Here is a 27,471-nt window from a genome sequence, read left to right as displayed (position 1 = left end):
ATATCCGGGATGGTTTTGGGAGGACCAGGCAGGTTTTGGGAGCGCGTTGTGGCCCAGCTGGCACAGCCGGCCCCGCCGCTGGCGGGCTGGAGGCAGCCAGGTCGATATTTTCCAACTTGAGAGCTTAAAATAGGTCATCTATCTCCATTCCTTTTTAAATCAGGTCTTGCTGCCTTGCCGAAGACAAACTTGGTTTATTAATGGGACGGCACCGACTTGAAACCTAATCCTGTTTTTTCCCTTTTAATGAGAATAAAAGGCCATCGCGGGGCTCGGCGGCTCCCCGGACACCCCCCTCATCCCCGTGCGCCTTCTCCCAGGGAGTGGCTCCACGTGCACCAGGGAGAGGCTCCAAATTCCAGTTTGGAGCCAGTTCCACACTCAGCATCCCCCACACCGACCCCAAGTTGGCCCCCCATGCCAAAGTCCCCAAACCCAAATTCCCAAACCCAAATCCCCAATCCCACAGTCCCCAAGCCCCCAAAAACGCCCGGCCTGGCAGCTGACTCTGGATGATGGCACCGGGCAGCGCTGTCAGCCCCGGGGGGGTTTGGGATCGCCCACCACCCCCGGTCCCCCCGCGGGTGCCAGCGGTGACACGGGACACGGGGTGGCTGGCGGGACCCCGGGGTGGCACGGTGGGACCCAGGGTGGCATGGTGGGACCCCAGGGTGGCCGGTGGGACACGGGGTGGCACGGTGGGACACCGGGGTGGCACGGTGGGACACGGGGCGGCACGGTGGGACACGGGGTGGCACGGTGGGACACGGGGTGGCACGGTGGGACCCCGGGGTGGCTGGTGGGGACCCGGGGTGGCCGTGGGGACCCCGGGTGGTCGGCAGGACCCCAGGGTGGCCGGCGGGACCCCGGGGTGGCCGTGGGGACCCGGGTGGTCGGCGGGACCCCAGGGTGGCCGTGGGGACCCCGGGGTGGCCGGCGGGACCCCGGGGTGGCCGTGGGGACCCCGGGTGGCACGGCGTGGCCCAGCCCGGTGCCCGTGCCAGGTTTCGCGCTGGCGAGGCGGGATTGCGGCAGCAGCCCCGAGCACAGGCTTTTCCTGTCTTTCAAGTTCAGGGTTCAGAGAGAAAGGAGGGGGGGAAAAAAAGAAAAAAGGCGTTAAGAAATTCAATTTGTAAAGCAGAAACAGCGAAAAGGGTTCAGGGGCAGGAGCCATAAAGGGGTGAGGGCTTTGGGGACAGTGGGACACCGTCCCTGCCACGCAGCCCTGGGGGTGGCTGCCGGGCAGGATTTCTGCTGGCACAGCACTAAATCCTCACGGGAGGATGGCAAAGAGCCTTCGTCCCCACACGTGGTGGGTAACGAACCCCTCCAAAGTCACCCCAAATCCCCCGGCGCCCCAAATCACCCCAAATCAGTGACTCGAGCCTTGCCCCAGGGGCCGCCCCCCAGGAGGGCAGATTTCACCCCAAAGCGCAGCAGAAAAGCCGATCCCGAGATTCACACACACACCCACCCATCCCAAACGCCGAGCACCGCCGGCGGTACGGGGTAGGCAGGGACGGGTCCAGGAGGAACCATGATTAATGCTCAGCAGCTCCTCATCCCGGGCCACTCCGCACACCCCAATTAACCCTTCCAGCCCGGTTAATTCCCCCATGGCCGGGGCCGAGGAAGCCGAGCTCAAAAAACCAGGGACTGAGGGACAAATTCAGCTCTGGGGCCAGGATGTGCCAGTCCCGCACCGCGGGGTCCCCCCGGCCACCAGACCCCTGCCCCACGTCCCCCTGCGCTGTCCTCATCCCCACGCCAAGGTTCCGCCGGGATCTGGCATAAAACGGGCAGGAAATGGGGATTTAGCCAGGGCTGGGCTGGCCTTCCTTGGCACCACCGGGAGACGGGCATCGCCCTCCGGGGCAGCGGCGCCGGGCGATGCCGGTGCCCACCCGCGGGTCAGCAAATCCTGGGGGGCTGCTCGGAGCTGGGGGGTTGGATTTGACCTCCAGGGGCTCCTGGGCACGATGGGGGGCTGCTGCCAGCCTAGAGGCGAGCGCTGGCGGGGATGGATCCGCCGGAGCCACACGGAGCCAGCCCGGCCGGGAGTTTCGGAGGAAGTGCGTGGGTGTCCGAGGGTCCCGTCCCGGGAAGGGGCAGCTCCTTCCCGGGGTCTCCCCCTCGGCTCCGGGGCCGGACCCAGCCGCCGCAGCCCCTCCGCCCTGCCACGACGCCGCTGTGGCTGGGGACAGGCCACCGCGGCCACCATCGCCTGTGGCATGGCGTGGGTGGCCGGACACCCCCCGCTCCCGCCGGCCCCGACCCACAGCCCAGCCCCGAGGAACCGGCTCGGTCCCGGCCCAGTCCCCGAGGGGCATCCCCCAACACCCGGCCGCGCTGCCAGACCTCGGCGCCATCCCAGCGCTCCCAGTGCCGGCCCCACACGCTCCCAGTGGCTCCCAGTTCCCCCAGTCCCATTGCCCCAGACCTACAGCTCAGCCGGGATCTCCGTTTCCTCCCAGACCCTATTTCCCCGAGCCTACTCCCTCCCCAGTCCGCCCAGTACGCCCCAGTTCCTCCCAGACCCCGCTCCGCCGAGCCAACACGCTCCCAGTCCGCCCAGTGCCCCCCAGCGCCGCTCCCAGTGCCCACTGCCGCGCCCCCGGTGTCCCCGGTGCCGCCGGTGTCGCTCACCGCGGGGGCGGACGGCGGGATCCCGACCAGGCAGAAAGCGATCCCATTCATCGGGGCGCGGCGGGCGGGCTCGGCTCGGCCCGGCCCGGCCCGGCTCCGCACGGCTCGGCTCGGCACGGCCCCGCACGGCGCTGCCCGTGCGGCCCCGCGCGGCGCGCTCCCGCTGGGTTCGGCCCGGCCCGGCCCCGCACGGCGCGGTCCGGCTCGGCTCGGCTGGGCTCGGCTGGGCTCGGCTCGGGCTGGGCCGGCGGCGGCCCCGGCCCCGGTCGCGGCTCCGCCTCCTCCGGGCGCCCGCGGCGGCGGGCGGGGCGCGGGGCGGCTCGGTACGGCCCGCCCGGCGGGAGGGACCGGCACGGCACGGCACCGGGATGGCGGGGTGGGAACGGGAACCGGCACCGGGACAGTGGAACCGGCACCGGGACAGCAGAACCGGCACCGGGATGGCGGGGTGGGAACGGGAGCCGGCACCGGGACAGCTGGAACCGGCACCGGGACAGCAGAACCGGCACCGGCACCGAGATGGCGGGGTGGGAACGGGAACCGGCACCGGGACAGCTGGAACCGGCACCGGGACAGCTGGAACCGGCACCGGGATGGCGGGGTGGGAACGGGAACCGGCACCGGGACAGCTGGAACCGGCACCGGGACAGCAGAACCGGCACCGGCACCGGGATGGCGGGGTGGGAACGGGAACCGGCACCGGGACAGCTGGAACCGGCACCGGGATGGCGGGGTGGGAACGGGAACCGGCACCGGGACAGCAGAACCGGCACCGGGACAGCTGGAACCGGCACCGGGATGGCGGGGTGGGAACGGGAACCGGCACCGGGACAGTGGAACCGGCACCGGGACAGCAGAACAGGCACCGGCACCGGGATGGCGGGATGGGAACGCGAACCGGTACCGGGCCAGCAGGAGCCGCCGGCAGGATGGGCCGGGGGGAATGAAGACGAGCCCCGGAGGGGCGGGGAGGGAACGGGGACCGGCACGGACACCGGGACAGCAGGAGCCGGTATCGAGCCGGCCCTGGGATGGGAGCGGGATGGGCAGGGGACCCCCAGGAACGGGGAGGGACATCCAGGGACCAGGACAGGGCACACAGGGACAGGGACAGGGGTGGGACACCCGGGGATGGGCAGGGGACAGCCAGGAACAGGACCAGGCAAGGGACATCCAGAAACCAGGCCAGGCATGGGCAGGGGACAGCCAGGGATGGGGATGGGGACAGGGATGTGTCACCCAGGCATGGGCAGGGGACAGCCAGGGATGGGGATGGGGACAGGGATGTGTCACCCAGGGATGGGCAGGGGACAGCCAGGGATGGGGATGGGGACAGGGATGTGTCACCCAGGCATGGGCAGGGGACAGCCAGGGATGGGGATGGGGACAGGGATGTGCCACCCAGGGATGGGGACAGGGGACAGCCAGGGATAGGGATGGGGACAGGGATGTGCCACCCAGGATGGGCAGGGGACAGCCAGGCCAGGAGCAGCCAGGACAGAGGGACAGGGACCATGAGCTGAGCAGGACGGGCACAGGGGCGCTGGCACAGGGACACCAGGAGAAGCGGGACAGGGAACGCTGGACAAACAGCAGCAGCAGGGCGAGGCCAGGGCCGGGCACTGCCGGAGGCGAGGCACGGAAGGACACACGGACAGGAAACGCCAGGACAGAGGGACAGCAGTGACGGGGACTGGCACAGGCAGACAAGGGGACGGAAACAGCCGGGTCGGGGCCGACAGACGGACAAAGGCTGAGAGAGCCGCGGGGAAAGGAAACAGCAAGGGCGGGAAACAGCTGGACAGACGGACGGACAGAGCCTGGCCTGGCAGAGAGAGGGATGGGGACAGCCAGCATGGGGACAGCTGGGTTGGGGACAGCCAGCAGGGCCTGGCCTGGCTCAGGCCGCCTGGACACAGCAGAGCATCCCAAAACCAGCTGAGGAAACAAATCCCACCGCCGAATTTCGGGGTGCAAACGGCACCTGAAAGGCTCCGCGGCGGCAGGAGGTGACATCAGTGCCACGACACGAGCCCCGAGTCACCTGGGCCACCAGCTGGCACAGCCAGGACCCAGCAGCAGCCCTGGGGTGGCGTGAGGGGCAATTCTGGGAGCCATGTGTGACAGGAAAGGGGGAGGAGGTGAAGAACACCGGGAGGAATGGTGGCCACAACCCTGGGGACGCAGCAGGAGGGGACAGAGCCACCACAGGGACAGGGCTGGAGCCAGCAGGGCCCAGCCAGGGGTGGATGAGCCCAGGGAGGGGCTCAGGGCAGGGCACAGCGGGATCAACCCCCACAGCACCCCGGGATGGCTCCTCTGCTGCTGGCAGGTGCCATTGTCCCCTCTCTGTCCCCAAAAGGGACACAGCTCCACATGTGGGACAAGGGTGGGGCTTGGAATAAACCCCCAGAGCACCCCAGAATTCCAGGGGGACGCAGCATCCCAAATTCTGCAGCTGGCACGGTGCCAAGGGCTCCGGCACCTCCACGCGATGTCCCCGTGTCCCTGCCAGCCCCAAGCCGCTCCCCAAGTCCCTCCTGAGCGGGCGTTTCCCAGGTCTGCCCTCAGGGATGCCAGCCCCTGCCACTCCTGGGAATGCCAGCCCTTGCCATCCTGCATTCCTGGGAATGCCAGCCCGTGCCACGCAGCATTCCCAGGAATGCCAGCCCGTGCCACCCCGTGATCCCGGGAATGCCAGCCCGCGACACCGCGGCTGCCAAGCGCGAGTTTTCCGTGACACCATTAAGAAAATCTCGTGTCAACAACAACTTCCTGCGGGCTCCGGGGCAGGCGCGGCGCCCCCAGAACAAATAAACGCCCGAGCCGCAGCCACAGCGCCGGAATTCGGGGCTGGACGGAGGCCACGGGGGCCGGAGCGGCTCACGGGTGGCAGCTCCCACATCTGTCACTCCTGCCGGGATGGGCAGGGGACAGGGGAGGGACAGCCAGGGAAACACAGGGACGAGACCACCAAGGACATCCAGAAACAGGGAGGGACAGGGGTCACGCAGGGGTGGTGCCACCCTGGTGCCACCCACAGCAGCCAGGGGTGGGCTGGAGGGGTTTCTGCCTCTGGAAATGGGGGTGTCAGCACTGAGGGGACCCACGGGGTCACTGCCACCACCGCTGTCCCCTGCCCTGCCTTGGGAGCCGGGGAGGACGAACAGTGGGCTGGCAGTGACGGGAGTTTGCTCCCACAGGGCACAGCCGGACACCCCCACCCCGAACTGCCGCACCCCCAGGGGGTCCCTGTGTCACCAGACGTAGGGACACCTCCCATCCGCTGTCCCACCCATGGGACCCCTCCCCGGGTGTGCCAACGGCTGCCCTCTGCCTGCCCGGCCGCGCGGCACCGCCACCCGGCTGGCCCCGTCCCGCTGGCCGCTCTCCAGAGGGACCCTCCAGGAAATGTCCCCTCGGCTGGGTTTGGCACCACGGCCCGACCTGACCGACGTCCGTCTGTCCGTCCCCAGAGGACAGGCCGTGGCAAGGGCAGAGACCTGCTCCGGCTGTGCCACCCGCTCCTGTCCCCTCCTGGCAGTGCCACCCCTGGGGGGCCCTCCTGCTGTGTCCCCCACGAGGGGACACACGGCCACGGCCGGCCCGTGCCCCCCAGGCAGGACCCCGGCCGCTGGTGGCAGGACTCAGCTGTGGACTCCGGCACTCTGAGTCCCCTCTCGGCGTCCCCAGCGCCACCCAGGAGGTGACACAACCTGAGCTGGCCCCGTGGCTCTGCAGGGACAGGGACTGACCTGACACGGGGTCAGGGACAAGGACACGGCGAGGGCTGAGCCCCATCCCGGGGTGCACAGCCGGGGGGGCTCCAGGAGAGCCCCCAGCCCCATCCTCACCCCTGGGCGCGTGCCCACAGGTGTCCCCAAGGCGCGGGTGCCACCATGGCCCCGGTGCTCCCTCCCCGCTCCAAGGAATTCCCACTCTTTGTCTCCTGAGCCGCACCCGCAGCCCCCCGGGGACACCCCGCCCGTGTCCCCACGTGCGGGGCGGGACACGCACCTGCCAGGGCTCTCCCACGCCCCATTCCGTGACCATCCACCCGAACATCACCGCCCTGCCTCCCTCCCGCGGCCCGGGCAGCCGCCCCCGCTCGCTGCCCACCCCCTGGGGGGCACAGCCGTCGCTGCTCGGCCCCCCACCCCAAATCCCGGCGGCCGCAGGGGCGGGTCTGGGGGAGCAGGAGTGGGTCTGGAGGAGCAGGAAGGAATCTGGGGGAGCAGGGGCGGGTCTGGAGGAGCAGGAGCGGGTCTGGGGGAGCAGGAGGGAATCTGGGGGAGCAGGAGCCCCCCGCCCGCCGCTCCCTGCGGAGCCGCTTCCGCGCCGCAGACAAAGGCAGCGAGAGGGGAATCCAGCCTAGATGGAAGATGGGTTTTAACCTAATCCCGGGAATTAAAATGAAGAAAAGCAAAAGCGGGGCGCGGGGAGGAGCTGGGGGGGCAGCGGATCGGGGCGGGGCGCGCAGAGTGACCCCGCGCTGCCCGCGGGGGTGCCGTGGGTGCCCCGCTGGGGTGGGGTCTCGCCGGGTGCCCCCCCAGCGCCCTCCCGGCTCCAGGCAGGCGCTCCCAGCTGGCAGCTCCCGTTCCCTGGCGGCGGCAGCAGCACGAAGCCATTTTGAGCGGGCGGCCAGACGAAAGGGTTACGGCCGCAGCCCCTCCTTCCCTGCCCGCCGGCGGGGCCGTGGGGATAAACAACAGCGCGGCCAGGGGGGCTCGGGGCCGGCAGCGGCCGGGGGTCCCGGCAGCGGGGCAGCGCGGAGCCGGGCAGGGCGGCGGGGGGGCGCCGAGGACTTACGTGCTCACCCCACATCAGGGAGGGGCCGCGATCCCGCCGGGGTTCGGGGCGCCTCGGGCGCTGCGCAGCATCCCCGCTGCCGCGGGCTGCGGGTGCCGCTCCCGGCAGGAGGGAGGGCGGCGGGGCAGCGCTGCCGGAGCCTCCGGCCGTGCCCGGTGCCGGCGGGCACATGCCAACCTGCTGCCGCTCACGGCCTAAAATTACCACGGCCCTTCCAGAGGCGTCGCCGCCAATCAGGGCGGCAGGGAAGGCGTGCGGGCGGCTCGGGAGCTCCTCTGCATTGCAGCTGGATGTGGGAAGAGGGGGATTTTTCCAGCGGGGAAAATGCAGCCGACACGGTGGGCCGGGCGCTCGCAGCCCCCGGGGAGACGCTGCACCCCGCCATGTCCCCGCGGGCCACGCGCGGTGGCTTTGCCGGGGGGGCGGGGGACGCCCCGGGGGTCCGGGGTGTGGGGTGGGGGGTGGTGATGGCGGGTGGTGACCCAGCTGGGTGACACGGCCACGCTGTGGCACCCCCGGCGCTCCCCCCCGCCGCGGCTCGGGGAGGGGGGGTGGATTTTGCAGCACGCGGCCCCCAACGTGCGGCCGGAGCTCGCTGCGTGCTGGGGACGTGTCGTGCCCGCAGCGGTGGCCCCGCGCGGGTCCCCAGCGCTGCCCCAGCCCCTCCAGCCCTCCGGAGGGTCTGGGGGTGCGGGGCACCCACGAGGCATCAATTCCTGCGCTGGGATCTGGGCTGAGCCGGAGCGATGGGGGAGGCGGGGGAAACACGAGGCAGAGCCCCGGGGGCTGCGGGGAGGGAGCTGGACCCCAAAACTGAGGAGGATGGTCGGGAGGGCGGTGATCCCCACCCCAGGGACCCTCCTGTCCACGCAGAGCCACGGCACGGGGGGTCCGAGAGACCCCCAGCCGCAGGTGGGCGGCGAGGAGGGGCAGCTCAGACCGACCGGAGCGGGACGGGGGCTGGAGGCGTTGGTCGGTGAATAACGGGATGGGGACACAGAGCTAAGGACACCCCGGGGTTTTTCCACACCCCACGGCGGCTCCAGCCCGTTCCCCGAGCAGAAGCCCCCTCCCCAAATGGCGGGCGGGACCCGCCCCGGGCTGTGGCAGGAGGCGGTGGCAGAGCAGGGGCACGGACAGGGTCCCGCGGCACACCTGGGGTGGGTGGGGGGCGCAGGGGGTCTCAGGGGATGCTGCCGAGGGTCCCGGGTGGGCGATGCTGCGGCGGAGCTCAGGTGGTGCCGGGGCAGCAGGCGGGCAGCGGGGGTGACGCCGAGGGCCGGGGGAAGGTGGGTGGGGCAGAAAGCAGCAGGTGGGGAGCACAGCGGTGGCAGGTGGGGTCCCGCCGGCGGCAGGTGGGGTCCCCGGGGCTGTCGGACCCCCGGAAGGGCGCCGCGTCCGTGGGTGCTGGACCCGCCCGGTCCCCGCCCCGGCGGCTCCGGTCCCGGTCCCGCTCCCTGTCCTGGTCCCGCTCCTCATCCCGGTCCCGATCCTACCTGCTCCATGGGGCCGCTCAGGGGGCGGGCGCGGCGGTCCGGCCGCGGGCCATGGGCCGGTCCCGCTGCCGGTGCTGGTGGCGGTGCCGGTGGCGGTGCCGGTGGCGGAGCCGGTGGCGGTGCCGGCGCGCCCCGGTGCGGTCCCGCTGCCGCCGCCTCTCGCCGCCGCCGCCGCCCACGCCCGGCGCCGCCCGGCGCATCCCGGGAGCGGCGTCATGTGAGCGGCGACGGGAGGGGGCCCCCGGCCCCACCCGGACCCCGCCGCCGCCGCCTTCCCCTCCCTCCCCTCCGCCCGGCCCCCCGGGACCCCGCCAGCCCCATCCCGCTGCTTCCCTCCTCCTCCATCTCTCCTTCCATCCATCCATCCATCCATCCATCCATCCATCCATCCATCCATCCATCCATCCATCCATCCCTGTCCATCCCTCCATCCATCCATCCGTCCATCCATCCATCCATCCATCATCCATCCATCCATCCATCCCTGTCCATCCCTCCATCCATCCATCCGTCCATCCGTCCATCCGTCCATCCATCCCTCCATCCCTCCCCACCTCCCTCTCCCCCATTCCCCAGGGGCTGTGGCTCTCCCTGGCAGTGCCCAGCACGGGGGTGGCACGGTGGCAGGGCCGGTGGCACTGTCTGTCCCCCCAGGCTGGGTTGGTGGCCCTGGCCTGTCCTTTCCCGGGGTGGCAGCCAAGCCCTCGGGGCTGGGTAAATGTTAGCTGGGAGCGGCGCCGGTGCCAGCCCAGCGTGGCCTCTGACCCTGGGGCGCTGCCAGCGCCCAGCCGGGGACAGCGGGGACAGCGGGCACCATGCCTGCCCTCCCCTCCCTGGGCACGGCCCCGGGCACGGCCCCGGCTGCATTGGCCTGGGCCTGGGCCGTGCCTCAGTGTCCCTTGGACTGGTCCCGTGCCGTGCCTCAGTTTCTCTTGGATGGCTCCAGGCCATGCCTCAGTTTCCCCTGGAGTGGTCCTCTGCCATGCCGCAGTTTCCCTCGTTCCCTCCCCACCCCGTGCCTCAGTTTCCCTCATTCCCACACTCCCCTCAGCACACTGGGCCGAGGAGGGGCAGCGTCCCCACCCCCCGCAGGACCCAGCCCCAAAATGGGGGTTCAGACACCCCAGACCCACCCCTGGGGCAGGGGCAGAGCTGGGGCAGAGTTGGCCAAGGGTGGGATTTGGGGGTGGGATTTGGGGGTGGGATTGGTGGATGGGATTTAGGGACGGAATTTCGGGGTGGGATTTGGGGAATGGGGTTTAAGGACGGGGAGCAACACCCCGCCACCCAACGGGATTTTTTCCACAGGGTGGGCATCACCAGCAGCCCCCCCTGTCGCCGACCCCGCGGGGTCCCGGGGGGCCCGAGGGCGCAGCAGCCCCGCGGGACTGGGGTTGGGGTCGGGGGGAGGCGGCGCGGGAAGAAAGCGCCCTTTGTCCGGGGGCCGCGCCGCCCGCGGGGGCCGCGCCGCTTTCTGATGCTAATGAGGAGGTAAAAATAAAGCTCCGGCCCTCTGGGCCCTGGCCAGGCCCGCTCGGGGGCGGCCGGACAAAAGCCGCTTTTTTTGGGGGGGCCCGGGGGTAGCGAGGGGGTGCCCCGGGTCCCCACGGGCTCCTCCGGGCCGTGGGCGCATCCCGGGGTCCCGAATCCCCGGAGCATTCCCGGGAAGGCGCCGCTCCAGAGCTCCCTCGGGCTGTGGGGACCCCAAATCCGCCTCGCTTCCCATGCCAGGGACCCCAAATCTCCCTCGCTTCCCATCCCGGGGACCCCAAATCCGCCTCATTCCCAGTCCTGGGGATCCCAGCTCCGCGTCGTTCCCCATTCCGGGGACCCCAGACCCGCCCCGCGGGGCCCTCGGGCGCTCCGGCAGCCGCGGGGCCCCAAAACCCGAAATAAAAACCCCAAAAGGAGCCCGCAGCCCGCCCGGCGGGCCCTGCCAAGGGCGCTTTGTCACCGCGGCACGGCCACTGTCCCCAAGGCCCGCGGGGACCCCGAGCCCCCGGGGCTGGGGTGCAGGAGGAGGAGGAGGGGGGGTGAAGGGGATGAAGCTCCCCGAGGCTCGGAGCCCCCCCAGACCTCCCCAGCCCCAGTTGTGTCATTCCCCCGCCTTTGATCTGCGTGCCCCGAGGGGATCTGGGGGGCGGGAAATGGGGAAGGGGCTGGGGAGGGATTTGGGGGGCGGGAAAAGGGGAAGGGGCTGGGGAGGGATTTGGGGGGCAGGAGGGGGGTTTGGGGGGAGAGAAATGGGGCAGGGGGTGGGGAGGGGATTTGGGGGGCAGGAGGGGGGTTTGGGGGGAGGGACATGGGGCAGGGGGTGGGGAGGGATTTGGGGGGCAGGAGGGGGGTTTGGGGGGAGGGAAATGGGGCAGGGGGTGGGGAGGGATTTGGGGGGCAGGAGGGGGGTTTGGGAGGAGGGAAATGGGGCAGGGGGTGGGGAGGGATTTGGGGGCAGGAGGGGGGTTTGGGAGGAGGGAAATGGGGCAGGGGCTGGGGAGGGGATCTGGGGGGCGGGAAATGGGGAAGGGGCTGGGGAGGGGATCTGGGGGGCAGGAGGGGGGTTTGGGAGGAGGGAAATGGGGCAGGGGCTGGGGAGGGGGGTTTGGGGGGAGGGAAATGGGGCAGGGGCTGGGGAGGGATTTGGGGGGCAGGAGGGGGGTTTGGGGGGAGGGAAATGGGGCAGGGGCTGGGGAGGGATTTGGGGGGCAGGAGGGGGGTTTGGGGGGAGGGAAATGGGGCAGGGGGTGGGGAGGGATTTGGGGGGCAGGAGGGGGGGTTGGGGGGAGGGAAATGGGGCAGGGGCTGGGGAGGGATTTGGGGGGCAGGAGGGGGGTTTGGGGTCCCCCATCCCTTGGGTCACAGCCCACCCCACAGGGATGCAGGAATGGGAGCACCAGGGGCACCCCGCTATCCCGGGGGGCACTGGGAGCCCCTCCTGGGTGGGTTTTGGGGTCCAGGAGCACCCGGGGGGGACCCAGAGCCCCCAAAAAGGGGCAAAAGGGACCTGGGGGGGCGGGGAGGGGGGCGAGGACTCTGAATTCACCACAAAAAGCATCCAAGAATTTCCAAGGTTTTTATTCAAACCCTTTCTCTCTTCCCTTCCCACCCCCACTGCAAAAAAAAGAAAATCCCTAACAACCCAAAAACCCCCAAAAAAACCCCAAAAATCGATGCTAAAAATGAGTTTTACAAACACCAAGTCAGCTCTTCCTGGCCGACCCTGTAGGAAAAAAACACCCCCAAAAAAACCCCAAAACCCCCAAAATCCAGGAATTCCACGCCAGCAGTTCCTAAAATCCCCCACAAGAGGCCAAACATGCCTATAAATACAATATTTACACACAAACCCCACAGCTCCCCACCCCAAAAATAACCAAACACACCCAAAAGTGCATTTGTGGTTCATATCAAAACCCACTATTATTAATATTATTATTATTAATTAATTTTTTCATTAAATCTGAAAGATTGGCCTGCAAAGTCCGTTTGGTTTTTTTATTATTATTTTTTAACCATTTAGTAACTTTTCTCATATATTTATGAAAATAAATTATACAGCCACTATTTGAATAAATTAAGCACACACCAAAAAAAAAAATTAAGATTAAAATTAAAATTAAAAATTAAAAAAGGGGGAATAAAAATAAAATTAAGCAAAAGCTGCATTTTTTTTTTCTTTTTTTTTTTTTTTTAATTCCCAAGGGTGATTCCCAAAATCCTGGGAATCTCCTGCCCTGGGAGCTGCTGGAATCTGCTTATTCCTCCTCCAAAGGTGAGGCTGGATCCCATGAAATTCCTGGGACTGGGAGCACTGGGAGCTGCCCGGGGTGTGGGTTTGGGGCATTGGGACCCCCCAGGATGAGGTCTGGGGGCGGTGGGAGAGCCCCAGGGTGGCAAAAATCCCAAACAAAACCCAGCTCTGCTTTTCCCTGCTCCTCCTTCCCAAACCTCTCCCACTCCACAGGAGAGTGGGAATGCTGTCAGCACCAGGATCTCCCCTGGATTTTCTGTGCATTGACTCACATCTTCCCAGGTCCTGGCACCCCATTATCCATCCCTGATCCACTTTTCCTTTTTTTTTCCAGGGTCTCTTTTATTTTGGGAAGAAAAGCTGGAGCAGGCCTGGCTCCGGGGAAGGTTTTCCCTCACACAGTCCCATGAGGTATTTCCATGGATGTTCAGGCTCAGTTTCACCCAGAAACCTGGAATTTTTTAAGGATTGTGGGTTTTTTCCTCCAGATCCCAGCCGGAGGAGGCAGGCAGGGCAGGATGTGTAGCACCTTTTATGGCAAAGCAGCTTGGAAACTTTTCCATTAAAATCCACAGGAATTCCAGGGCTGGGATCGTCCTGGCAGCTCCCAGGGCTCCAGGGAATCCTCAGATCCAGCAGGATGGGGCAACGCCTTGGATTCAGAGCACTGGAATGCTGCTCCTTGAAACACAGCAGGGAAGAATGCTCCAGAATTCCCAGCTGGAAGTTCCCCCATGGAATTCCTGCTCAGGGGATGGAGCAGCAGCCCGGGGTCCCAAGGGGTGAGGGAGGGAATTTGTGCCCAAAATCCGGGAAAGAGCCAAAACTCTCCTGGACTTGCTGTTCCTGATGTCCCAGGGAGAGGAGGGAGCTGCTCCAGGAGGATCCTCCAAAGGGAATTGCTCCATTCCCAGCCTCTGGAATCCACCAGGGCCAGGCTGGGAGAGCCCATCCCGAGTCTGGGATCCCTGCAGGATCCAGGGTAGCTCCAGCAATTCCAGCAGCAGCTCTTCCACCTTCCCAGGGCTCCAGGGGAATCTTCCAGCAATGTCCCTTTGGACCCACCACATCCCACGCTCCTCCTTCCTTCCTTCTCCCACGGCTCCAAGCTTTTTCCAGGATGCTCCTGCCACTCCTGGAGGCTTTGGATCTCTTCTCCCAAATCCTGGGAAGTGGGGGAGCTGTGGAGCTGCTCAGAACTCCACACTTTATTTGTTCCCAGGGGTTCTTCCATCCCCTGGCTCCGTCTGCAGCTCTCCAGAGAGGATCAAAGCCTTGCCACGACGCCTTGGAGCAGATGGATCTTCCCAGAGAATTCCCCCTTTTTCCTCCCTCTCCCCCACCTTGAAATTCCCAAGGTGGGATCAAAAATCTAGCAAGATCAGAAAATCCAGTTTGTCCTCATGCTGAAAATCCAAAAACGAAAATTAAAACCCGGAGACATCCAAACGGAAAACTTCCAGGGCAGCTCGGGAATAGTGCCAGGACATCCTCTGTTCCGCGGGGTCCCGCGGGGCCGGGCTGGCTTCCCCCAGGACTCCTCTTCCCAGGAGCTGATCCTGCTCTGCTGGGTTTCCTGGGAACGCCGGGCCCTCTCCTCCAGGAAAAGAGCAGGAGCAGCAGCAGCAGGAGCTCGGCCTCCTCCCCACCACGGCAGGAGGGCAACAACCAAATTCCTGCCAGGAAGAAACACGGGGAATCGGGATCAGATGGGATTGGGAATGGGAACAAGGGAGGAGCAGGAGGGTTGTGCCCTTCCCGAGGAAAGATGGGAATGGTAAAAGGCCAAGAAGCCCTGTTCCCCTTCCCAGGGAAAGCTGGGAACGGTAAAACACCCTGAAATCCTGTTCCCTTTCCCAAAGAAAAGCCGGGAATGACAGAGGACCCCTGAGGGAGCAGCCAGGACTCCTCTGGGGGGTTGTGGTTCTGAGGGAACAGCAGGACAGCACTGATCCTGGGATGAGGCACCATTCCCAGATCATTCCTGGGGCATTCCCAGACCACTCCCGACCATCCCTGGACCACTCCAAACCATCCCAGACCATTCCCGGACCATTCCTGAACCATCCCAGACCATTCCTGAACCATCCCACATCCCACCCCCATCACTGGACCACTCCCAATCATCCCGGACCATTCCCAGACCACTCCAAACCATTCCTGAACCATCCCAGACCATTCCTGAACCATCCCAGACCATTCCCAGATCATCCCACATCCCACCCCCATCACTGGACCACTCCAAACCATCCCAGACCACTCCTGGACCATTCCCAGACCACTCCAAACCATTCCAGACCATCCCCAGACCATTCCTGAACCATCCCAGACCATTCCTAAACCATCCCAGACCATTCCTGAACCATCCCAGACCATTCCCAGATCATCCTGCATCCCACCCCCATCACTGGACCACTCCAAACCATCCCAGACCACTCCCGGACCATTCCCAGACCACTCCAAACCATTCCTGACCATCCCCAGACCATTCCTGAACCATCCCAGACCATTCCTGAACCATCCCAGACCATTCCTGAACCATCCCACATCCCACCCCCATCACTGGACCACTCCCAGTCATCCCAGACCATTCCCAGACCACTCCAAACCATCCCAGACCACTCCCGGACCATTCCCAGACCACTCCAAACCATTCCAGACCATCCCCAGACCATTCCTGAACCATCCCAGACCATTCCCAGATCATCCCACATCCCACCCCCATCACTGGACCACTCCCAGTCATCCCAGACCACTCCAAACCATCCCAGACCATCCCAACCATCCGGAGCACTCCCGCACCGCCAGTGCCGGCTGCGCTACGTGGAGGATTCGGGCTCCTGCTTCTGTCGGGAGACGAGCTGCGCCTCCTTGAGGGACAGGTACTGCTCCTCCTGCGGGTCGTAGTAGTAGAACTTGCGGATGTAGGAGATCAGGGGCCTGGAAAAACACCAGAACAGCCGGATCCCTGAGCCACAGCTCCTCTGAAACATTCCCAAAACACAGCCGGAGCCTCTTCCATGGAAAAACACCGGGAGCAGCCGGATCCCTGAGCCACAGCCCCTCTGAAACATTCCCAAAACACAACCAGAGGCTCTTCCACGGAAAAACACCAGGAAGAGCTGGATCCCTGAGCCACAGCCCCTCTGAAACATTCCCAAAACACAACCAGAGCCTCTTCCACGGAAAAACACCGGGAAGAGCTGGATCCCAGAGCCGCAACCCTTCCAATATTCCCGAAACACAGCCAGAGGCTCTTCCCCAGAAAAACACCAGGAAGAGCTGCATCCCAGAGCCCAGCCCCTGTGACATTCCCAGCCCTCCCAGCAGCTCCACAGGAACTGGCACAGCAGGGAATTCCTCATTCCCAAGCCGCTCAGAATTCCCGCCGCACCCACAGGACACCGATCCCGCTACCCCAAAGCTGGAAAAGCCAATGATTCCCTCCCGGATCTGAGCTCACAGATCCCCTCCCGCTGCCTGGGACTGATCCAGGGGGAATCCCGGGGCTCACTTGGGCAGCGGGAGCTCGGGAATGTGGTCGATCCGGACCAGCTGCCGGATCCGGAAGCGGCAAAGGTGCTGCAGGGATTTGACGTTGCTGAACCTGGAGACGGGATACAGGAGCTGGACGGGCGTCGGAGGGAGACCTTTTGGGGGAAAAAAGGAGGTTTTGGAGACCAGGACTAGGTTCCTGGGCTCACCTGGAAGATCCCATTCCCAGGCTTACGTGGATCACAGGAAAATCCCACTCCTGCGCTCGCCTGGAACCCTGGACAATCCCATTCCCAGGATCACCTGGAGAATCCCTCCCATTCCCAGGATCACCTGGATGCCTGGCCTGTCCCATTCCCGGGCTCACCTGGGACCCGGGAGCGCAGGAAGTAGAGGAATTTCCCGTTTTTGGAGTGCATGATGGCCCTCTTGATGAACTCCACCACGGACTGGCAGCGGTCCTCGAACTTGGGGTGGCACCACAGGCTGAAGGTCCCTTCCACAAGAGAAAGAATTCCCATTATTCCAGGGGATTTTTGGCAAAGCACAGGGGAGGTTATTCCTGTTATTCCAAGGAATTTTTGGGAAAGCAGCTTCCCCAGCACCATCACGGAAACAGCAGGGAGAGGATTTTCAGTGACAAATCTGGCATTCCCAAAATCCCCTGGAATGGGCTCTGTTTTATGGATTTGGAAACAGCTAAACTTTTCAATATTAATATATTGAATCAATTAAATATTCTTATATTGAATCAATTAAATATTCTTATATTTAGTGAATTTAATATTATGATATTTAGGAAATCAAATATTCTCATATTCTGGAGTGTCCCTCTTCCATCCCAACATTCCCAAGGAAAGGTGCCCTTGGAGCATTCCCAGCTCCAGGTGCTGCTGTCCCCATTTCCCAGCCCTGGGATCATTTTCCATGGGAGCAGTTTCATGTTCCTGCTCCTTGATTAACAGGATTGTTAATTAGGCCCTGGGCCACCCTTTGTCCCTGTGCTGTCACCTGACCCGCCCAGGTGGCCCAGGATGAAACTGGAGCTGGGGACACCAGAGCTCCCAGTGGATCACACCAGTCTGGACACACCTCCTCCCACCAAAATCTGGGAATTCTGCAGGCTGGGAAAGACCCCAGCTGTCCCCTGGACACCGGTGTCACCGTGTCCCCAAGGGCCACATCCACGTGGGGTTTGGACACTTCCAGGGATGGGGACTCTGTGTGCAGCCTGTTCCAACGCCTGACCACACTTCCCAGGAATAAATTCTCCCTAAAATTTCCATTTGTCAGAATTTCCTTCAAATCCAGTTTTCCAGGGCACTGCCAGCTCCTTATTCCCACTTTTCCAGGGCACTGCCAGCTCCTTATTCCCACTTTTCCAGGGCACTGCCAGCTCTTTATTCCTCAGTAGTGCTCCATGCAGGTGTAGTGGGTTATTTATAACCTCCTGGAGCTGGGAATGGCATCCAAGGGGTCTGGGATCCTGGGAAAGGCTCACCTCGGTAGTGCTCCATGAGGAGGGTTGTTCATAACCCTCCTGGGGCTGGGACTGGCACCCCAAAGGTCCCCAGAGCCCGGGAATGGCTCACCTCGGTAGTGCTCCATGCAGAGGGCTGTTTCTAACCCCCTGGTGCTGGGAATGGCACCCCAAAGGTCCCCAGACCCCCGGGAATGGCTCACCTCAGTAGTGCTCCATGCAGAGGGCTGTTTCTAACCCCCTGGTGCTGGGAATGGCACCCCAAAGGTCCCCAGACCCCTGGGAAAGGCTCACCTCGGTAGTGCTCTATGAGGAGGGCTGTTTAATCCCCCTGGGGCTGGGACTGGCACCCCAAAGGTCCCCAGAGCCCGGGAATGGCTCACCTCGGTAGTGCTCCATGCAGAGGGTTGTTTAACCCCCCTGGGGCTGGGAATGGCACCCCAAAGGTCCCCAGAGCCCCGGGAATGGCTCACCTCAGTAGTGCTCCATGCAGAGGGCTGTTTCTAACCCCCTGGGGCTGGGAATGGCACCCCAAAGGTCCCCAGACCCCCGGGACTGGCTCACCTCGGTAGTGCTCCATGCAGAGGGTTGTTTAACCCCCCTGGAGCTGGGAATGGCACCCCAAAGGTCCCCAGACCCCCGGGACTGGCTCACCTCGGTAGTGCTCCATGCGGGTGTGGTGTGTGGGTTGTTTCTAACCCCCTGGGGCTGGGAATGGCACCCCAAAGGTCCCCAGACCCCCGGGACTGGCTCACCTCGGTAGTGCTCCATGCGGGTGTGGTGCGTGGGTTGTTTATAACCCCCTGGGGCTGGGAATGGCACCCCAAAGGTCCCCAGACCCCCGGGACTGGCTCACCTCGGTAGTGCTCCATGCGGGTGTGGTGTGTGGGTTGTTTAACCCCCCTGGGGCTGGGACTGGCACCCCAAAGGTCCCCAGACCCCCGGGACTGGCTCACCTCGGTAGTGCTCCATGCGGGTGTGGTGTGTGGGTTGTTTCTAACCCCCTGGGGCTGGGAATGGCACCCCAAAGGTCCCCAATCCCCGGGAATGGCTCACCTCGGTAGTGCTCCATGAGGAGGGTTGTTTCTAACCCCCTGGGGCTGGGACTGGCACCCCAAAGGTCCCCAGACCCCCGGGACTGGCTCACCTCGGTAGTGCTCCATGCAGAGGGTTGTTTATAACCCCCTGGAGCTGGGAATGGCACCCCAAAGGTCCCCAGACCCCCGGGAATGGCTCACCTCGGTAGTGCTCCATGCGGGTGTGGTGCGTGATGCCCTGCGAGCGGAAGCTCAGGCTCAGGATGTAGCGGGGGTCGGAGCTGTCCCGCACCAGGAAGGACCCGTCCGGTTTCCCCTTCAGCTTCATCTCGGCGTCCTCCCAGTTCATGGGGCCCCAGTACCACCCGCACTGGGAACAGAGAGCGGCGGCTGGGACGGGATTCCCTCGGGAAAGCTCCCAAGAGGTCAGTCCCCGTGTGGAATTTCACCCGGCGTGGGCGGTTGGGACTGAGGGATGAGGGGACGCCACGGCCTGAGGGGACAGAGGGGATCCAGACCCCCCTTCCACACTCCAAAAAGGATTTCCTGGACTCCAAAACCATGGATTCCCAAACCCTGAGGGGCCGCATTCCCAAATCCCACTCTATGAGGGGCAGGAATCCCAAATCCCACTCTATGAGGGGCAGGAGTCCCAAACCCCAGTCCCTCAGGGCCCCCAATCCCAAACCCCAGTCCCTGAGGACCCCAATCCCAAACCCCAGTCCGTCAGGGCCCCAATCCCAAACCCCAGTCCCTGAGGACCCCAATCCCAAACCCCAGTCCCTCAGGGCCCCAATCCCAAACTCTGAGGGCCCTCAGGGCCCCAATCCCAAATCCCAGTCCGTCAGGGCCCCAATCCCAAACCCCAGTCCCTCAGGGCCCCATTCCCAAACCCCAGTCCCTGAGGACCCCAATCCCAAACCCCAGTCCGTCAGGGCCCCAATCCCAAACCCCAGTCCCTGAGGACCCCAATCCCAAACCCCAGTCCCTCAGGGCCCCAATCCCAAACTCTGAGGGCCCTCAGGGCCCCAATCCCAAATCCCAGTCCGTCAGGGCCCCAATCCCAAACCCCAGTCCCTCAGGGCCCCATTCCCAAACCCCAGTCCCTGAGGACCCCAATCCCAAATCCCAGTCCGTCAGGGCCCCAATCCCAAACCCCAGTCCCTGAGGGCCCCAATCCCAAACCCCAGTCCCTCAGGGCCCCAATCCCAAACCCCAGTCTCTCAGGGCCCCATTCTCAAACCCCAGTCCCTCAGGGCCCCAATCCCAAACCCCAGTCCCTGAGGGCCCCAATCCCAAACCCCAGTCCCTCAGGGCCCCATTCCCAAACCCCAGTCCCTCAGGCCCCCAATCCCAAACCCCAGTCTCTCAGGGCCCCAGTCCCAAACCCCAGTCCCTGAGGGCCCCAATCCCAAACCCCAGTCCCTCAGGGCCCCAATCCCAAACCCCAGTCCCTCAGGGCCCCAATCCCAAACCCCAGTCCCTGAGGGCCCCATTCCCAAACCCCAGTCCCTCAGGGCCCCCAATCCCAAACCCCAGTCCCTCAGGGCCCCAATCCCAAACCCCAGTCCCTGAGGGCCCCATTCCCAAACCCCAGTCCCTGAGGGCCCCCATTCCCAAACCCCAGTCCCTGAGGGCCCCAATCCCAAACCCCAGTCCCTCAGGGCCCCATTCCCAAACCCCAGTCCCTGAGGGCCCCAATCCCAAACCCCAGTCCCTCAGGGCCCCATTCCCAAACCCCAGTCCCTCAGGGCCCCATTCCCAAACCCCAGTCCCTCAGGGCCCCAATCCCAAACCCCAGTCCCTCAGGGCCCCATTCCCAAACCCCAGTCCCTGAGGGCCCCAATCCCAAACCCCACTCTCTGAGGGCCCCATTCCCAAACCCCAGTCCCTGAGGGCCCCAATCCCAAACCCCAGTCCCTCAGGGCTCAGGTTCTGGCCCTGTCCCCGGTACCTTCTCCAGCTCCCTCAGGCTGGCGGCGAAGCTGCTGGGGTCGGGCCGGGCCAGGGGACACTGCAGGTGAGGGGGCGGCTGGCCCGGGGCCTCGGGGGGCCGCAGGGGCACGATCCGGGGAAAGGCGTCTGCAGGGAGGGACAGACGGGTCACTGTCACTGCCACTGCCACCCAGAGACAGCGGGGTCACTGCCACTGCCACCCAGAGACAGACAGGGTCACTGTCATTGTCACTGTCACCCAGAGACAGCTGGGTCACTGCCATTGTCACCCAGAGACAGCGGGGTCACTGCCACTGTCACCCAGAGACAGACAGGGTCACTGTCATTGTCATTGTCACCCTGAGACAGCGGGGTCACTGCCATTGTCACCCAGAGACAGCGGGGTCACTGCCACTGTCACCCAGAGACAGCGGGGTCACTGTCATTGTCACCCAGAGACAGCGGGGTCACTGCCACTGCCACTGTCACCCAGAGACAGCGGGGTCACTGCCATTGTCACCCAGAGACAGCGGGGTCACTGCCATTGTCACTGTCACCCAGAGACAGCGGGGTCACTGTCATTGTCACCCAGAGACAGCGGGGTCACTGTCATTGTCACCCAGAGACAGCGGGGTCACTGCCACTGTCACCCAGAGACAGCGGGGTCACTGCCATTGTCACTGTCACCCAGAGACAGCGGGGTCACTGCCATTGTCACCCAGAGACAGCGGGGTCACTGCCACTGTCACCCAGAGACAGCGGGGTCACTGCCATTGTCACTGTCACCCAGAGACAGCGGGGTCACTGCCACTGCCACCCAGAGACAGCGGGGTCACTGTCACTGCCACTGTCACCCAGAGACAGCGGGGTCACTGCCACTGTCACCCAGAGACAGCGGGGTCACTGCCACCCAGAGACAGCGGGGTCACTGTCACTGCCACTGTCACCCAGAGACAGCGGGGTCACTGCCACTGTCACCCAGAGACAGCGGGGTCACTGCCACCCAGAGACAGCCGGGTCACTGCCACTGTCACACAGAGACAGACAGGGTCACTGTCATTGTCACTGTCACCCAGAGACAGACAGGGTCACTGTCACTGCCACTGTCACCCAGAGACAGCGGGGTCACTGCCACCCAGAGACAGCCGGGTCACTGTCATTGTCACCCAGAGACAGCCGGGTCACTGCCACTGCCACTGTCACCTAGAGACAGCCAGGGTCACTGCCACTGTCACACAGAGACAGACAGGGTCACTGTCATTGTCACTGTCACCCAGAGACAGCGGGGTCACTGTCATTGTCACCCAGAGACAGCTGGGTCACTGTCACTGTCACACAGAGACAGCCAGGGTCACTGCCATTGTCATTGTCACCCTGAGACACCTGGAGACTGCAGGAGGGAAAAAGTGGGGACTCCAAGAGGGGAAAAGGTGGAGATTCCCAAAGGGAAAAAGCGGGATTCCGGGAGGGGAAAAAGCAGAATTCCAGGAGGGGAAAAGCGGGATTCCGGGAGGGGAAAAAGCGGGATTCTGGGAGGGGAAAAAGCGGGATTCCGGGAGGGGAAAAAGCGGGATTCCGGGAGGGGAAAAAGCGGGATTCCGGGAGGGGAAAAAGCGGGATTCCGGGAGGGGAAAAGCGGGATTCCGGAAGGGGAAAAAGCGGGATTCCGGGAGGGGAAGGCAGAGCTGGCCAAGCCGAGCTGACCTGGGGCGTGGGGCGGAGGAGGCGGAGGCAGAGGGAAGGATTGCAGGGAAGAGCCCATGGGCCCCACAAGCACAGCCGGAGGCAGCGTCCCACTGATATCATCTAGGAGAGAGCAGAGACAGGTCAGGAAACAGGGAAAGAACAGCCCCAGAGCCCGGAAAACAGCGGGGAAAAGGGAACTGGGGGATTCCCCACACAGCCAGAGAGTCTGGGAAAACAGCATGGAAAAGGGAACGGGGGGATTCCCAGCAGAGCCCCAGAAAACAGCCTGGAAAAGGGAATTGGGGGATTCCCAGTGGAGCCCCAGAAAACAGCCTGGAAAAGGGAATTGGGGGATTCCCAGTGGAGCCCCAGAAAACAGCCTGGAAAAGGGAATTGGGGGATTCCTCACAGAGCCCTAGAAAACAGCCTGGAAAAGGGAACTTGGGGATTCCCAGCAGAGCCCCAGAAAACAGCCTGGAAAAGGGAATTGGGGGATTGCCAGCAGCACCTCCTCTCCAGCGTGGGTACTGTTGGAGGACACGGATCCCTTTCCAGCACTGGAATTCCCAGGGCTCCAGGGACCATTCCCAGGTTTCCAAGGACAACCCCCAGGTTCCCAGGGCCCACCCCCAGGTTCCCAGGGACCATTCCCTAGTTCCCAGGGACCATTCCCTAGTTCCCAGGGACCGTCCCCAGGTTCCCAGGGACCATTCCCAGGTTCCCAGGGACCATTCCCAGGTTCCCAGGGCCCACCCCCAGGTTCCCAGGGACCATCCCCAGGTTCCCAGGGCCCACCCCCAGGTTTCCAAGGACAACCCCCAGGTTCCCAGGGACCGTCCCCAGGTTCCCAGGGACCATCCCCAGGTTCCCAGGGACCGTCCCCAGGTTCCCAGGGACCATCCCCAGGTTCCCAGGGCCCACCCCAGGTTCCCAGGGCCCACCCCCAGGTTCCCAGGGACCACCCCCAGGTTCCCAGGGACCACCCCCAGGTTCCCAGGGCCCACCCCCAGGTTCCCAGGGCCCACCCCCAGGTTCCCAGGGCCCACCCCCAGGGCAGTACCGAGCAGGCTGAGGCTCCGGCGGGGCGGCGGCGGAGGGGTCGGAGGGTGAGGGGAGCTGAGCCCTCGCTGGGAAATGTCCACGTCCACCAGTGACACTGTCTCACCTGGAAAAGGAGAGGGAAAAGCCCAGTTAGGGCTGGGATCAGGCAGGCCTGGTCCCCAGGAGGAGCACAGGAAAGGGAATTCCACAGGGTTTGGGATGTTTTTCCCGTTTGCTGCTCCCAAAGTAAACTTCTCCGTCTTCGGAGAGGCCTTGAGGGAATTTGCCCCAAGCCCAGCAGCTGGATGGGATGAGGAGGCTCCAAAGGATCTTTTCCAGCATGGAATTCCCACACTGAGCAGAGCTGATCCATGCGTGGCAACAGGGACATGGTAATTTTTAAAATAATTAAATTTTTAAAAGTCATGTTAAAAATAATCAGAAAAACTAATAATTAATGAAATCAACCTCCCAAATTAAAGCAAAAATTTGGCATCTCCAGGTTTTCCTCTGCAGATTCCTTTGAGGAAAAGCAGCTCCTCTCCTGGGGGTCCAAGACCCCTTTCCTGTGGCTTAAACCCTTTCCTGTGGCTCTCAGGCCCTGTCCTTGGGCTTAAGACCCTGTTCCCGGTGGTTTAGGCCCCATCCTGGGCTCAGATCCTCTTTTTGGGGTCTCCTTTTTGGGTGTGAGGCCAGCAGGACCAAGGGACACCACAGAGATCCCAGCTTGGGATCCCACAGAAGCAGAACTCCCCATTCCCTGCTCATCCCACAGCCAAACAAAAAACCCCAGACTTGCACAGATCTCCCCCAGATCCTCACCTGTGAAGAGGGGGCTGAACACAACCGGGGAAAAGGCACTTTGGGTTCTTGTCAGTCTGTGTTTCCTGGGGGGCAAAAACGGGGGAAGATGGGGTGAGGAGAGATGAGGAGACTCAGAATCCCAGCAGGAAAAAAACAGGAGAAGCTTCTCCCACCAGCAGAGCCCTCTCCATCCTTCCTGCCCCCTCCATCCACGTGTTTCTCCAGCTCCAGCTCAGGGCAGGGAACCAGGAAAAGCTGGCACTCCGTTCTGCTCCAAAGCAAATCCCTGAGCAGGGAATTAATCAAGATTTTGGACAGAAAAGCCCGAGCAGGTGCCAGGGAGCCACGGAGCAGTTTCACAACAGACCTCACCCTGCTTCCCAGCATCGGGAATTGCCAAATTCCAGGGGCAGAACAGGGCTGGGTCCCGGAGCAATCTGGGGGTTCTGCCTGGAGCACCCCAAAAATGCAGGTGAGGGGTGGGGGAGCTCAGCCAGAGAGGCCAGAATGGGTGGGAACAGCTCAAAAGGCAGCCCTGGTGAGCACCAGCATTCCCAGGAACAGCAGAACTCCCAGGAAAAGCAGCATTCCCAGCCAGTTTTGTAACTGCCAGCTCCCACCAGATCCATCACACATCCACGGGGGCCACAGGTCAGGAGGCAACAATTTCCATCTCCCAGCAGAACCAAGGAAAGGTCCTGGCTCATCCTCACCATCATCATCATCATCATCCCACCACAAATGACCCATCCCTCACCACCAGGAGGGGATTCCTGGGACTGGAGGCAGCCAAGGGCTGTGTGACCACAGGAGCTGCTGCATCAGGCACCTTGGGGTAACCTTGGTTAAAAAATGCCTGATTAGTGTGAGGAGCTGCACGAGACGTGACCACCAAAGGGAGCACCCCACCCCCCGAGCAGAGGGAGGCCAGGCAGCGATTCCCAGGTGTTTCCCTGCTCCCAGCCCTGGGAGGTCCCAGGCCTGCTGGAATAACCCCAATCCCATGAGCAAAGCTTTCTGTCGTTCCAGGCACCTCCTCTGGGGCTGTTTGAGTCACCTGTGGGCAAGGAGCCACCGTCGGAGGCTGCTCCAGCTCCCCACGTGCCCAGGGAGGCTCCTCGGGGCCACAGCAGCTCCAGAGAGGCCTCAGCAGCTGCCCAGCTGCAGGGCTGGGAGCTGCCAGCTCCCCACCCAGCCCCTGCTTCAAAGGGCAGCTCGTTTGGGGGTAATTTTGGCCTCCTCGGGCTGCCAAAGGGCGCTGTCCCCACACGCCAGGGCTGCAGGTCACGCCTGACCCCGGGTCAGCAGCTCCAGCCTGGAGAAAAGCTTCCTGAAGCTCATCCACCAGCAGGAGGAGGAGGAGGCACCCCAGAATCCCCACCGAGGGTGGGCACTGAACCCACCCTTAACTCCCTGCTGCACAGACCCGGGTCTCCTCCTGACCTTCTCCAGCAGAAACCTCGGCCCTGCTGCTGGGAATGCCACGGAAAGTGGTTCCAGGGGCCCGGGAAGCAGGGATGGAGCAGCCCTGCACCGGCCACAGCTGGGACCGAGCAGCTCCTGCCCCGCTGGAACAGGGGTGAGGGACAGGAGGGACCTGTGGGGTCCCACACCAAGAAATCCCAGGATCTGTGTCCCCATCCCAGCCAAGCTGGGGCTGGTAACGATTCCTCCTGCACGGAGGGAGGGACAGCTGAGCCCCCACAGCAGCAGAGCCCGGGAGCCCCCAGCTCCCTCAGCCGCTCCTCACGGGACTGATGCTCCAAGCCCCGCTCCCGGCGCCGCTCCCAAGGTTTCTCCACCAGCCCCATCAGGGATGCGGGCCTGGATCAGCGCGACCCTGTTCCGCCGGCCTCTCCCGGGCTCCAGCGTCCCCGAGGGAGAGACGAGGCCTCGGCAGCCGCTCCGAGAGCTTGATCCCAACCCGCGGGATGGCCCCGGAGTCCCGCATCCCCCTCCGGCCGAGCATCACAGCACGGCCCCGGGACACGGCCCGCACCCCGCGCTGCCCCGGCGGCATGCCCCCATCCCAGCCCGGTGCCCCGTACCTGCCCGGCTCCTGCTCCCGGCCGCGGGCCCCGCACACATCCGTGAGGCTCCCGGCCGAGGCGGCGGCGCTGGCGGCGTCCCCGGTGGCCGAGCCGCCGCTGCAGCTCTTCGTGCGGAAGAGGCGGCTGAGGCGGATGCGGAGCGAGCCCTTCCTGCCGCCGGGGCCGGGGCCGGTGCCCGCGGGCGGCGGCGCGGGGCCGGGGGGTGCCGCTCTGCCGGCGGCACGGGCGGCCCCGCGCCCGGGGGACCCCGGCTCGTCCTCGGAGCCGCTGCCGCCCTCGTCGGGCTCCAGCGCCTCGAGCACCAGCAGCGCATCGCTGGTTTCCTCGCCGGCGGGCGGCCCGAGGCACGGGCAGGGGGTGCCCGCCGCGCCCGCCGCCCCCTTCGCCCCCAGCCCCGGCGGGCGCAGCCCCAGCGCCGCCAGCTGCAGCTCCAGCCCGCTCTGCGCCGCCGCTCCCCAGCCCGCCGCCGCTTTGGGCTCCAGCGCGCAGCGGTGCCGCGGGCACAGCTCGGCCCCGCCGCCCCCCGGGACCCCCCCGCCCGCCGCCGCCGCCGCCGCCGCCGGGCCGCAGTCCTCGCCGGGCCGGCCCTCGGCCGCCGCGTTGCGGAAAACCATCAGCTGCGGCCGCGGGCTGCGCAGCGCCGGCCCGGCCCCCGGCAGCCGCCCCCCGCCGCCGGGCCCCGCGCCCGCCGCGCCGGCACCGGTACCGGCGCCGCCCGCCGCGCCCGCCTCCGGCCCGGTGCCATAGCCCAGCAGCCGGCTGAGCACCCGGTACGAGGCCGCGGCGGCCGCCGCCGCATCCCCGTCGCGCTGCATGGCTACGGCCGCCGCATGGCCCGCGGGGACCGGGACCGCACCGGCACCGGCGGCCGCCGCCGCCGCCCTCGTACGGCCGCGGCGCCCCCCCCTCGCCGCCGCCGCCACCGCCCCGCCCCCGCGCTTCCGCCGCTGGCCGCGCCCCCCGGTGCCGGTCCCGCCTCTCCCGGTGGCTGTGGTCCCTCCCCGGTGTGGAGGTCGCGCCCCCGAGCCCCCCGACCGCCGGTGGAGGGGCCGCGGGGACCCGCGGGGACACCCTGCGGGCAGCGGGACACGCACCGAGCACAGGGAGCCGCTCCGAGCCCCCGCACCCACCGGCGGCACCGGCACCCAAGGGTGGCTCCGGCACCCACGGAGGGACCCGCTCCGAGCCCCGGGAGCCGCTCCGAGCCCCGAGTACCCACGGGCGGGAGCGGTTCCGAACCCCG

The 27,471-nt window shown here is 65.0% G+C and overlaps 3 protein-coding genes across 4 annotated transcripts in view; all 3 read right to left on the bottom strand.

The window, feature by feature from the left end:
- Positions 1–2,786, bottom strand: part of ARHGAP23 (Rho GTPase activating protein 23) — a 29,563-nt gene extending 26,777 nt beyond the window's left edge. For both annotated transcript variants that reach the window (XM_059869263.1, XM_059869265.1), the window contains exon 1: positions 2,647–2,786. In XM_059869263.1, the coding sequence (XP_059725246.1) occupies positions 2,647–2,697 (51 nt within the window). In that variant the 5' untranslated portion in view covers positions 2,698–2,786. The remainder of the gene's footprint in view (positions 1–2,646) is intronic.
- A 4,267-nt stretch (positions 2,787–7,053) lies between these two features.
- Positions 7,054–8,960, bottom strand: LOC132339090 (basic salivary proline-rich protein 1-like). The gene is made up of 2 exons (XM_059869130.1): positions 8,952–8,960; positions 7,054–8,241 (listed from the first exon to the last, which is right to left on the bottom strand). Exons 1-2 carry the CDS (start codon positions 8,958–8,960, stop codon positions 7,054–7,056), a joined length of 1,197 nt encoding a protein of 398 aa, XP_059725113.1.
- Positions 8,961–12,007: 3,047 nt separating this feature from the next.
- Positions 12,008–27,101, bottom strand: SOCS7 (suppressor of cytokine signaling 7). Its single transcript, XM_059869283.1, has 10 exons — positions 26,226–27,101; positions 24,196–24,260; positions 23,393–23,497; positions 22,351–22,452; positions 20,666–20,793; positions 18,913–19,081; positions 16,562–16,690; positions 16,214–16,349; positions 15,502–15,639; positions 12,008–14,375 (listed from the first exon to the last, which is right to left on the bottom strand). Exons 1-9 carry the CDS (start codon positions 27,041–27,043, stop codon positions 15,519–15,521), a joined length of 1,773 nt encoding a protein of 590 aa, XP_059725266.1. The 5' UTR covers positions 27,044–27,101; the 3' UTR covers positions 12,008–14,375; positions 15,502–15,518.
- Positions 27,102–27,471: the final 370 nt, after the last annotated feature.

Source organism: Haemorhous mexicanus, chromosome 28 (assembly GCF_027477595.1).
Source record: "Haemorhous mexicanus isolate bHaeMex1 chromosome 28, bHaeMex1.pri, whole genome shotgun sequence".
In the NCBI taxonomy this organism is placed as follows: domain Eukaryota; kingdom Metazoa; phylum Chordata; class Aves; order Passeriformes; family Fringillidae; genus Haemorhous; species Haemorhous mexicanus.
The sequence above is the reverse complement of the archived record's forward strand: the minus strand, read 5'-3'. Positions and strand labels throughout refer to the sequence as shown.

Excerpts from the sequence above, each read along its gene's own strand:
- SOCS7 (XM_059869283.1), bottom strand. The coding sequence starts at position 27,043 with ATGCAGCGCGACGGGGATGCGGCGGCGGCCGCCGCGGCCTCGTACCGG. Across the intron at positions 24,261-26,225 it reads CGGGAGCAGGAGCCGGGCAG|GAAACACAGACTGACAAGAA; the intron begins GTACGGGGCACC and ends TTTGCCCCCCAG. Across the intron at positions 15,640-16,213 it reads CCCGAGCTCCCGCTGCCCAA|GCCCCTGATCTCCTACATCC; the intron begins GTGAGCCCCGGG and ends GTGTTTTTCCAG.